This window comes from Camelus bactrianus, chromosome 27, assembly GCF_048773025.1.
Source record: "Camelus bactrianus isolate YW-2024 breed Bactrian camel chromosome 27, ASM4877302v1, whole genome shotgun sequence".
Taxonomy (NCBI): Eukaryota; Metazoa; Chordata; class Mammalia; order Artiodactyla; family Camelidae; genus Camelus; species Camelus bactrianus.
The window spans coordinates 22,339,489-22,351,686 of NC_133565.1; the positions used below are offsets into that span (position 1 = coordinate 22,339,489).

The 12,198-nt window shown below is 45.4% G+C and overlaps 1 protein-coding gene across 3 annotated transcripts in view; it reads right to left on the reverse strand.

Annotated features, from left to right (window-relative positions):
- Positions 1-310: 310 nt before the first annotated feature.
- The window catches only part of SV2B (synaptic vesicle glycoprotein 2B), a 157,736-nt gene continuing 145,848 nt past the window's right edge, over positions 311-12,198 (reverse strand). For 2 of the 3 annotated variants that reach the window (XM_010962924.3, XM_010962926.3), the window contains exons 11-13: positions 9,864-10,064; positions 5,603-5,762; positions 311-3,365 (exon numbers count right to left, since the gene is read on the reverse strand). In XM_010962924.3, the coding sequence (XP_010961226.1) occupies positions 3,182-3,365; positions 5,603-5,762; positions 9,864-10,064 (545 nt within the window). In that variant the 3' untranslated portion in view covers positions 311-3,181. Of the gene's footprint in view, positions 3,366-5,602; positions 5,763-5,790; positions 8,673-9,863; positions 10,065-12,198 lie in introns of those variants that run through there. The other variant, XM_074354006.1, reaches the window with a different exon arrangement.

Here is a 12,198-nt window from a genome sequence, read left to right on the forward strand (position 1 = left end):
GTAAGTGTTGGGCCCACCTTCCCATTCCTCAAAGACTGTGGGAGGCCCTGCAGTGGCATTATCAGTGACTGAGAGATTGCCCAGAATGAGAGAGGGAGAGAGAGCATCACTGTAGGAGTTGCAACCCACTCTTAGCACCACCTGTCGCCTTAACCACATCATTTAGCCTCTCAGGGTCCCTAGCATAGGGCCCCCATATGCAAAATAAGAAAGTTGAAGGAAATGATTCTCAGCGCTTCCTCCCCGGTGATCTAGTCAATCAAGGAACGCAGAAGAGATCTTAGCATCTGAAAATAATCTCTAGTCTCAGTTCTTAAAGGTTTGCTTACCATGATTTTTATTATTTTTTTTCATGAACGAACACAAGGTGCCAGGGAACCCTGGGAGTGAACAGGCACACCCCTTTCACTGTTTATCACCAGTAAAACAAAAGACCAAAAATCAGCATCAACAGATGACACAGTACAGTTGAGACCATTAAAAATAATTACTCCCAAACCGGGGCATCATAAAATACGTCGTGAACTTAAAACAGATTTGCTCAACGAGAGAGCGCCTCATCCCTTTTACGCTCCGCGGATGCCAGCGGGAGTTTCTCGGGGTGGCAGGTGAAAAGAAAAAGAAGCGCCTGGCCAGGAAGGCTGTACGGTATCCCCAATGACCTGCCACAGAGACGACTTCTAAAGAAGCATTTGTCTCAGCAAGAGCGACAGCATTTAAGAAGTGGCCAGGTCCCAGTGCCAGACAATCCTTCATGGGGAAAAGCTGCAGAGCACGGCCTTACCTTTGCAAAGGCCTAAGTGATGGATGAGATGGAAATGTCCTTGGTCGGTTAGGCGGTTGGTGTGAGGAGTCAGAAAGACAATGCAGAAGGCAGAGCTTGCGAATCACACGGAGTTCACCCCCACATTGCTACCGCCATCCCAACGATCAAAAATTCATCAGGTTTCAGATTCCCAAGATCCACCTGAACTCAAAACGCAGATTCTCACTGCCTTGTCAATTTCTTCAGCAGTAACTGCTCATTGAGTTCATCCCACTGGGGAATAATATTAGATGGGATGTGGTAATCCCGGTTGACACAATTCTCTTTTAGGAACCTAGCCGGTGTATTTCATGTCACAAGAAAGTATATTACAGCTATATTACACTGATCCTCTCATTACTGACATAGCATCTATGTTGGGTAACTCCTGTAAAACACTGCGAAAAACACTAATACACAGCGGTATACTTATAAATTTGGGGAATCAGGATTCAAATCAGAGTTGACATGTCTTGCTTCCCTGTACAGAAAAAAAAAAAAAGATGAATAAAGAGGCAGGGGGTTCCAGAGAAGCAGGGAAAACATTTTAACCATTAAAACTGATCTCAGCTCCAGGGTAGAAAGGTGTCATAAAATTTACTCTTTCCTCCTGTCCACTTTCTACTCCAAAGAATAACCAAAAGATGTCCTGAAGCTGTCCTGGGACCTAAGCACTTCCTCCAAACAGAAAATACACTCCATGCAGCCATCATTATCCTTCTTTAAATTTTTGAGGTTTCTGGTAGGAAACGTGTGGCACTTTACAGAATTGAGAGCATCACAAATCAATTCAGAGAACTGGTTTCTTGCAGACTGATGTTCATCTGGCCTCAGTAAGTTCACCGCCAGTCACAGGGGCTCATAGCTCACTGCCCCTTCCACGCAGGACAGTTCTGATGCATGCAATGTTGTGCCTGTTCTATGGAGTCAGGACTTCAGTTTGTTACTGACCTTTGTCAAAGCAGTTTGTTCCGGGTTCCCCACCCCACCCCCACCCCCAGTCATGCTTCACACTGGATCTCAGGAAAGCGTTCTCTTGCAGCACTAAAGGAAAACCTATTTGACACCCACTGTACCCCCTAACTCCCATGCCAGTGGCATCTGCTTCAAAAACCCTGAACTGAGACGCAGAGTGTAGGCTTCCCATGGGACTGGATCATTATAACAAATATGGATTGTGTTTTATGGCTTAAAGAAACAGAAAGAATTTACACTTTGCAGAACGGGAGCTACACTTCCCCATCCTGCCTTCCATCCCCCATGTTGTCCACCACGTTTTACGCTTGCCAACAAAGAAGGTGCCAGAGGCCACTGGACACTTCTCGTGTTGCTGCTGGGTGAGCAGCAATGTTAAATGCCAGGACTGAAGGATGCTGATCTTGTGTCTCACCAGTGATCTGTGTAAGAGAGGAAAGCAACTCCTTCACCCACACGAAGAAAAGTGCCTGGGTTAAATGAACCACACCACGTGGGTTTGCTAAGTGCATCCTCCCGCCAGCAGGCTAAATGGCTGTGAGAAATTGTGCTTGGGCTTCGTTCAGTCAGCCCCAACTTCCTGGGACCTCAAACATCAAGTCCTCTCGAAATATGGCTAAATATGCTGGCAAATATTTGCAGATACCAGTTCTGCAAATTAAACTCAAATCCAGTTATGTACAAAGTTAGTTTACAGAATATCTATCCCATTAAGTTTCTTTGACTAGATCAAAATAGGAGTAAATATTAGTCTTAAATTGGCCACCTAATCATCACAGAAAACTTAGGACATTTGAGGGGAGAAAGGAGATACCTATAGATATTGCTCAAATACTTGGTTTCCTAAATCAGAGTATCTTCAATCCTATTGTGCCAATTTTCAAATGGAAACTATGATGATACTTTAAATGCAAAAATATATGTATCCTTGTACTTCAGTATTCATAGGGTGACGCTGACTTCCCGGCCACGTCGGTTTGTCAGGTCCTTGGGCTCTGAGGAACTTTATGAAGAAGCTGGAGTGTTTCTCGCCCTCAGATTCATTTTGAAATGCAAAAAAAGTCCTTGCACCTCACTTTGGGAAATGCACACCCCTTGCCTTAGTGTGCGCACCCACCGGAGGGGTTTATCTTTTCTCCCTGCCTTGGGCTGGGGACATCGGAAGTCAAGCATGCAGCTCTGTGATGGTTCTAAGGGAGAGAAGTTCAGGACACCCCCAAATCAGTCACCTGAGTTACTAACATATTAACAGCTGAAATGGGTGCTAAACTAAGGGTCACAAAATCAACTTCTCCTCCTCTGCTACCCAGATGTCCTCTGGACGGTGATGGGCAGGAAGTGTGGGCACATTTAAGGTTCCTGGACAAGGTTCTTCCAACATTTCCTTTCCCCAGAGGTTGTTCACATCAGGACCTGTTCTCGAGTCTCTGGCAGTCGAAGAGCAATCAGGCCACCCCCCACGAGAGAGGTGGCAGCCAGAAGGATGGGGACCACTTTGGTGATCCCAACAAAAGAAGCAAAGATGGTGTTTCCCAGGATGGCGCCAAATTTGCATAATCCATTGAGGATGCCAAAGGCTGTTGCCCTGTAAAAGAAGAAGAAAGCGAATCATTCTGAAAGACACGAACTAGACCTCCTTAGATGTGTGGGACTGGGTTCTTTTTTTCCCTTGTTGAGGAAGCGTAGTGAAAGTGTGGGAGGGAGTTTTGTTTCCTAAATATAACAACACATTCTCAAATTTGGAAATACAGACTAACATAAAGATGCAAGAATGTGTAACTTCACCACTGAAAGGAATCACCGCTATTAACGTATTGGATTATCTCCTTCAAACTTGTTTCTTCTTCTTTTCAAATGTATCTCTTTTGAAATGTTCACAGGTAGTACATAAGTGCTGTGACATAATGAAAGAATGAAGAAGAATGAGGTGAAAGGATCAGTGGTTCCCCTTAATAACACCTCGACCCCCTTGTGGCAGGACTGCTGGTTGTCCCGAACTAGCATTTCTCCAAATGTAAGACCACATTTCCCAGACTCCCCTGCTTCTGAGTCTGGCCCCGTGACTAAGTTTAGGCCAAAGGGATGTAAGTGCAAGTGGCAGCCCCTGAGAAACTTCCTTAAGAGATGTCAAGAGTGGTCCTTTTGCTCTCTCCCGTTTTATCCTTTTTCCTTTCACCCTGCTTCCTGGAATATAGACGGTCTCATCTTGGATGATTGCTAAGGTCACGAAAGGGGAAGAACAAGGTAGAAGGGTCTGCAGTGCCTACCTTCCTAAGTCTACAGCTATTTGCGGGTTTCTATCACCCACGGCAGAACTTAATCCTAATTAGTATTAATCACAGTTCCCAGTGATTACTATAGTTAACCATCTAACCTTTCTTGACTCCGCTTATATACAGACACAATATTCACCACACCTTTCCTCCCCAAATTAAGTTCAATGTCTCTATTTCATACACAAGTTTATTAAGAATGTGGCTAAACTGCTGTACTTTAAATTCTTTTTACACTTTTTCTGTGACTTGACTGAACTCTACCTCGACACTTTTCCACCAGCCCCAACCCCTATCTTTTTGTTTTCAGAAATGTCTTGGATATTCTCACATGTGCATTTTTCCAAATAAACTTTAGAGGAATTTTTTTTTCAAGTTCCCAGAGAGGGTAAAACAAATCTCACTGACTTTTGAATGGAATCTTTTAAGTTAGAAGAACACTAAGTATCTGACATTTTTGTAAGATTACGTCTTCTTAGACTTCAGTAAGATACCCCTGACATCTATGTCTTCTTTCATACGTCTCAGTAAAGCTTTATGCTTTTCTTTACATAAGTGTTTCACCTTCCTCATCAAATCGATTCCTATACATTTTAGGATTTCTTCCATTATTAAATGGATTTCAATTTTATTTTTAATTTTGACCTATTTTGAAATCTCTAAATTACTACATGAGCTTTATTATCGACCACGTTACCAAATTATTTCATTATTTCTAGTAGTCTCTCTAGTTAATTCTCTTGAGTTTCTGGGATTTAAAATCACATGCCATTGAAATAATGGTAACTCTTCCTCCTCTTATTTTTAATAAAACTTCAAAGTTCTTTGCTTCACAGAAGAGAGGCTCCAAATAGGGTGTTCTGTGCTTTCCCATAGCTCGCCGTATTCCAATACCTCTGTCTTCAATCTTGGAAATATCAGTAAGTTTCTTTTTTTTTTTTTTGCTGAATTGCATTTTCCTGCCTTCCATGCCACATCACATTCCTCTCTGGCCCAAGAGCCATTTACCTGCTGTCCTTAAAATTCCTCCTCCATGAGAAGAAGGAACTTGTAGGTAATGGCCTTGACCCTATGCCTGTAACCCAGGCCTCTCCCCACATGGCTTGCCCCAAATAAAAGCCAACCCAGGCATCCTTGCCACATTCTCCGCAAATGCCCTAGACCATCACACCTCGTGCCCACCTTCGTTTCTGCCCCAACCTTTGTTTGTCCAGTTCTTCACCTTTCACTTCATTTCCCACTGGCAGGCCTGTTCTCACCTCTCTGGATTGCATGATACGTGTGGTTTAGCCCTAATTCTTGTCTCCCGGACAAGGTTGGCACTAGTCCTTTGCATCTTGCTATCCACCCCATCCTATTAAGCCTTAACGTTCCCACTTCCAGACCTACGCCAGCCCCCAGGCAGGAGAAACTCAACAACCTAAGAGACCTTTGGTCTCTGGGACACCAGGAAGACTGAGATGGCTGTGGTGGAGGATCTGGGAGCAGGCAGACTGCTGACCACAGAAGTCCGAACAAGCCCCAGAGGGAAGCCCAGGGACGAGCTGACCTCTGGTTGGTGGGATACAGCTCCACCGTGATGACATCCAGAGCATTCCAGGCGGCAATGCTGGTCCCGCAGAACAGGCACTGCCAGCCGATCATGGCAGACTCACTGTTGCCAAAAAACAGGAAGAAACAGCAGACCGCCGAGATGAGCATGGAGCCACCTGCAGAAGGAGATCAGGGCAGAAAGAGATGTGAAGCCCGTGTCAGACAAGACCTGAAGGTACGGGTTCATCTCTACATGAAGAAAGCACAGCCTGCATCCCCACAGCGTCCCCCAGCCACGAGACTAGTCTTCTGCCTGGGTCATGTCACCAGAATTAGCCTCTAGGAAGGATTTTGAAATCCTCACTCTGTCGATTGTCGTCAGTCATTCAGGGCTGGGCATCAGGTGAGAGTCTATGATGTACCAGACATTGTTTTAGGTGCAACAGTGTCAAAAAGACTCTTAGATTCCACTGAGAACATAGCTGTGAACGGGCTACAGAAGGACACCTGAACAGCGCCAGGCTGCTTATTCTCCATTCACGCCCATCTCCACCCCAGATATCCAAGCTGCCCTTCCCAGCTCTGCTCTCTGCCCTGTGGACTGCGCACCTGGGGCTCCCTTGTCAGTGGAGAGGACAAAGGGGTTGGAGTATTTCTTTCCAATTCCCATCCTGCTTTATAAGCCTCTTTTGTGGCCAATGCTGCGTCCCTCCAGGATTCCAGTTCCTTCCGGTGCCTCTTCCTTCTTGGTCCCAGCTCTCCCTGGGCTCTGTTACTGCTACCTTCTCCCCTTGTCCCTGCAGCTCTAGAAATGGTGCCTGCTGCCCACTTTGCTAGTATCTGGGTAACTCATCAGCCTCATTTGTTCCCATAACCCTGCCCACATCTCTAAAGCTGCCCCACCAACATAGGCTCTTACATAGAACTACCTGGGGTGAATTATTTTTCCCACCAGGACTCTGGGTGATACAGTTAATGGTAAGAGATCCCACTGAAAGAAGACTGTGTCAAATCCTGCCCAGATCCAGTACGTCCTGCCCAGAGGAGCTCGGGATATCTGGCGTGGACGCGGGGCAGGGACCAGCTGTATGTCTGGAAATGCTGTGGGAATAGTTAGCAGAAAGGAAACAAGGAAGCAGGTCCCAAACAACCAGCTGGGAAATAGGGCAGGAGTCCCCACCAGGCATCGGGCCCCTGGGGAAGGGAGGTCTTCCAGTTGCCAAGAAGCCAGAAGGCCAGCTTGGCCTCACAACAAGTGCCTCCCTGGGGAGCCTCCACCTGGAACCTCACACTCAGACCTGGAGCTGCCAAGACTGGTGCCAAACCCTGCTGGCTAGCTGGGGAACGGTAACTGCCCACCTGGACTCTGCTGATTCTGGGAAGGGGCAGAGCTATGAGTGGGTAGCCTGGTGACCTCATTCCAAACAGCTAGGAGAGCACTAGAATGATAGGGGACTGGCTTCTACTGGACCGCGAGTGCCCCGAGAACTGTACCATCTATATGCATGCATCCCTCCAAGTGGCCAGCCATGAGGCTTGGTGCACAGTAACTGTTGACAAACGTTTCCTGAATGCAAATATCAAATAAACCAAGTGACTCCTCAACTATGTTAGGTCTTCCTGCTAAAAGTCCCTATGACCCACTGTACTTCCATCCTTATAATTAATTCTTATTCCCCTTATGTTGAAGAGGCCTGAGGTCAAATCCCAGCTCTCCCTGTGTGACCTTGAGTGAGTCACTTAACCTCTCTGTGCTATCTCACTTTCCCCATCGCAGGGTTATTGTAAGGGTTAAATATGATACTATTTACAAAATGCTTGGAACAAAACCTGACCTATAATAAGCACTTCATAAGTGTTATTTAAATGAAATTTCTAGTTTATGTCTGTCTCTCCCAATTGATCATTTGCTCCTTAAGCACAAGGATGCTGTCTGCCTCAATTACTGCTGTATTCCCATTGCCTGTTGTACAGCCTGGAAGAGAATTGCGCTGCATAAATTAATGTTTATTGGATGAATAAATGAGGAGTAACTGGCTCATCAGGAAAACTTCTACTCTCCTGTTAACGAGGTGCTACTTCTGCCCAGGAAAGGGCGCGGCAGCAGAGTACGCGGGACAAAGGATGCTCCAGCAGACTCTACAGGGGGATTTGTCTAAGGGTCATGGGAAAGGCAATTTCAAAACAGGTCACCCACAGGCCGTTGTGATACGTATTGAGTATCTAGTATTTATTGTGCCCGAGAATATCCCAGTTGATATAAAGAGAGCACTGCTTGAGTTTTAATAATCCAGCTCAGAAACAAAATACCGACATTAATAAAATAATAAGATGTAAAGAATAATAAAATTAGTTTCAGATATCCACCTTGGGGTGTATGGCTCTATGTAGCATTATAGAAACCAACCTTTGTCTGGGATACATTCTTGATGGCAAGAAAGGCTTCAACGGCAAAGAAAAGGATGTCCACCCTCCCCCTGCCCTGCCTGGGCCCTGCATCCAGCTCTCAGCCCTCCCTCCGCTCCTGTGTGGCCGTGTGCGGCTGGCCAAGGGAGGCGGTCCATTTTCGTTCACAGGTGCACCCACCCCACCCTTCATAGACCTTACTTTCCTGAGAAATTCCTCAGCCACCCTAGGAGCTGACCACAGAATTCACTCTCGACCCTGGGACTGAAAAGGGCAGTGACAGACAGGGAGAAATGTCACACATCTCCTCTCACATGCCTTCTCTCACTGGAGCAGAGGTGCTCTTAGAACCGCTGTGCAACAGAAGCTCAGAGAGGCCAAGGAAGGTGTGCAGGCTCACGAAGCAAGCGTTGGCCGAGATGGCCACCTGCCGGCCAGCCGCTGGTCATTTACGCCGTGCCAGCCTGCAGCACCTCCCGCTGAAAAGCTTGGTGCTTCTGACTCATCTTCGCCGATTCCGGTCAGTTCCACAGCATCACCAAGTGGCAGGCACCGTGCTGGTCACGGGCATCGCAGAAGTTAATAAGCCGCCTTCTTCCCTCCGTGGGTTTCAGGTCTAACCAGGGCACTGCCTCTGACAAAGCTCAATCTGCCAAGCCAGAGAGGTGACGCCGTCCTCACTGCAAGATTACAATGGGCAAGGGGCTGTAGAGGGGTGGGGAGCATGTGTAGCTCAGTGGCAGAGTGCATGCCTAGCATGCACGAGGTCCTGGGTTCAATCTCCAGTACCTCCACTAACAAAAAAAAAATTAAGATTAAAAAAATATATTCTTAAGGATTAAAAAAAAAGCAGAAATCACAGGCATGTCTTGTGTTCACCATTCTAAATATTCATGCCACTACCAATAATAATAATATTCAGTATGAGCCAAACACCAGGAAATTCTTCCCAGAAAGCCCAGATCAATTTGCTCTTCTCTGACAAAATAACTATGTGATTTATTTTGTTTCCTTTTGAGTTTCGCCGCTAGGATCTTGGAATTAATCTTACTACATCCCTGGGGCAGAATTCATGTCATGTTTATTAGCACATTGTCTACCTCCCCTCCCCTGGCCTTGACTCACATTCTAATATGTGTACATTTCCCTGGCTCTGGGTGTATATTTTTGTTTTGTTTTGTTTTGTTTATCATGCCAGGCATGTGTTTTTCTAACAGACTGCTGCAAATCTGGTGGAATGAAGCAAGACAGACATGAAAATGGCTACCATTTTTGAGAACCTGCTATGAGATGCTTTGGGTACATTACTTCCCATCCTCACAAATCCCCACCAGCCCATGATAGGTTTCCTTATCTACAGGACAAGGCCCGGAGAAGCAAAGGAACATGTCCAAAGTCAAACAGCCTTTAGCTGTTAAGAGTCCACCATGAGCCTGTCCAACTCCAAAATCCAAAATGCTCTCCCTATTAAATAATAATAAGTAAGTAATATGATTTATTTTAAATCATCAAATGAAACCAGGGTTCATTTAAGAGCATTTTATGTATTTTTTCAACAATAAGAATACGAAGCTGGTAGAGTGGATATATTTAATAACCTATTGGAGTACTAACACAATAAGGAACTATCACAGAATTGCTGAGTCAGGAAATGAAGATGTGTTCTTGGCATGGACCAGAGGTCTCAGACCACCTCCCCAGGACCCCGGGGCTTTGCAGACAGGCCTCCTTGGCTCTACACCAGCAGATGCCATCTTACCTGTGTGGTTTCCAGATTTCTTTAAGAAAAAGAAAAATTCCACTGCTTTAATACACTTTAAGCCAAGGTCCAAGCCCACTTGGACACAGATGTGGCGTCCCTACTCACTCACCAATCATCTTGAGCCTCCCGACTTTATCCATGAGCAGGGCAGAAATGATGTTCCCAGGCAAGACAGACAGACTGCCGAGAAAGCTGACAAGGTAAATCAGGAAGTCGTTGTCTTGCTCAAAGTCCATGTGGCAACCCTCCTTCTGCTCCAGAAAGGTGACGTTGATAAAATGACAGTTGATGAACTTGTGCTGGTAGAGGTCTGCGGAGAGAAGGGGACTTTGGGTTCGTGTGGGGAGACTTGGGGCAGAGTCAGGGATGGAGGAATGCCCCTTCCTTTGGCAGGCGTCCCACCCTCTGGCAATGAGATAGTCTCAAAGTCAAGGTGACGTGTGGCCAGGTATGGAAGAAGTGAGAAACCCTTAAAAATGTCAGGACCTGTTGAAGTTCCTATAAGCAAAGGGAAATGAACATTCATTGAGGGACATACATCATCTTTCAAGCTAGATGACAGTCTTGTCTGTATCAATGGGATAACATTGAGGTTCACAGCAACTGGGCTATTCCTCTGAGGCTACTCAGCTTATAGGAGGCAGACAACCAGAGAATTGGGTCCAGATTGAGCTAATCACTCCAAAGCTCATGCAGAAACCTGAACACACTTCAAAATAAAAGCCATTTGCTCAGTGGTTTGGGGAGCGGGGCAGGAATAGAGATGAACAGAGTTCAGAGGATTTTTAGGGCAGTAAAAATGCTCTGTGTGATATTATGTTGATGGATATATGTCATTATCCATGTGCCCAAGCCCACAGAATGTATCACACCAAGAATGAACTCTAATGTGAACGATGGACTTTGGCCGACGATAATATGTCGATGCAGGTTCATTAATTGTCACAGAGGTACCACTCTGGGGGGGGATATTGATAATGGGGGAGGCTCTGGTGTGGGGGCAGGGCATACATGGAGATCACTGTATCTTTCTTCCAATTTTGTTGTAAGCCTAAAACTTCTCTTTAAAAAAAAAAGTCTTAAAAAATAACAATAACCATTTTCTTTGGCTCTAGTTCCCATGTTTTCTGACACATTCTAACATCAGCTATTCTAGCAGAAAAATCACTACACAGGTTCTCAGGAGACCTGGGTTTGGGGGACTGGCTCTGCCACTGACCCTCTTTTACCTCCCTGAGCCTCCACCTGTAACAGTTAGAGGAAGACACGGGATATTCTCTGCTGCTGCCCAGCTCTGACATTCTTCATGACCATGCATTTGCAAAAAAACAAAAACAAAAACAAAAAAAACCATGTTAAGAATATGCAAACCAAGAGGCATCATTAAAACTTGAAAGAAGAAAATAAAAGCTATGCCAGGTTTTGATGACAAATAGTAAATGTATAGAAGTCATTATTATTCTTTTAGGATAAAAAATAAATTAGGAAGGGAAATCTCATAATGGTTTGAGACTGAGGGATATTGAAGAGACCAGATATTAAACCTTCTGAGGCTGACATCATGAAGGAAAAAAAGATTCTCTTGCATAAACCGTGCCTTGGTGCCAATGCCAGGGAGAAAGAACTGGCCTGGACATACGGCAAGTAGTTCAGTGGAAAGATCACAGACTTTAGAGCTAAATAGTTGAGGTGTGAATCCAATCCAAGCTCCCCCAGCTTGCTAGCTGTGGCTTTGGGCAGCTTGCTTAAGCCTCTGTGTCTTTAGCTAGAAGACGGGGATAATAATAAATCTCTTACTTGAGACAATGGAGGTGAAGCCCCTGGTAAAGCTCACTTCACTTCCTTAGAACCCAACTCCGCTTGGTATTAATTTATGATGAGAGTATTAAAAATAACAAGGAGTGAGGAAGTGGTGCAATCTTGTGATTTTCTTTTAATCGTGGAAATCTGAAATGGGGTGATTTTAAAATAGTCTTGTCTCATTTCATGCGCAAAGCTTGAAAAGATGCAGTTTTTTCTTTCCATCTGTTATTGGGGAAACATGCATCTTGAATTTTGTAAATTTCAAATTATGCAAGGTCTGCAAGAATGCGCTCTACACATAAGAGGCAGCCCTCCCCAGAACGCTGGTTTTTATCTCTGTCATATTCTGTTCCTGCCAAAGACCCTTATTGCAAAGCATCAGTCTCGTTGAGATCAGAACACTTGCCCAGTACTTTTGTGCTTCTCCATTTCACACGTGATAAAACTGAGACGCAGATCAGTTCAATGCCTCAGTAAGGCTGCGCAGCTTCTCTGTGCCGCACCTGGGGCTGGTACCCACTTCTCCACATGAAGGCTCACTTGTATCTGTGAATACTTTACAACTCCTGAAGCTTATGACTGAGCAGTGTGGGTCTAGACAACAAGCCCTTGTTACAGTCTCCTCACTCTGTCCACGCTCT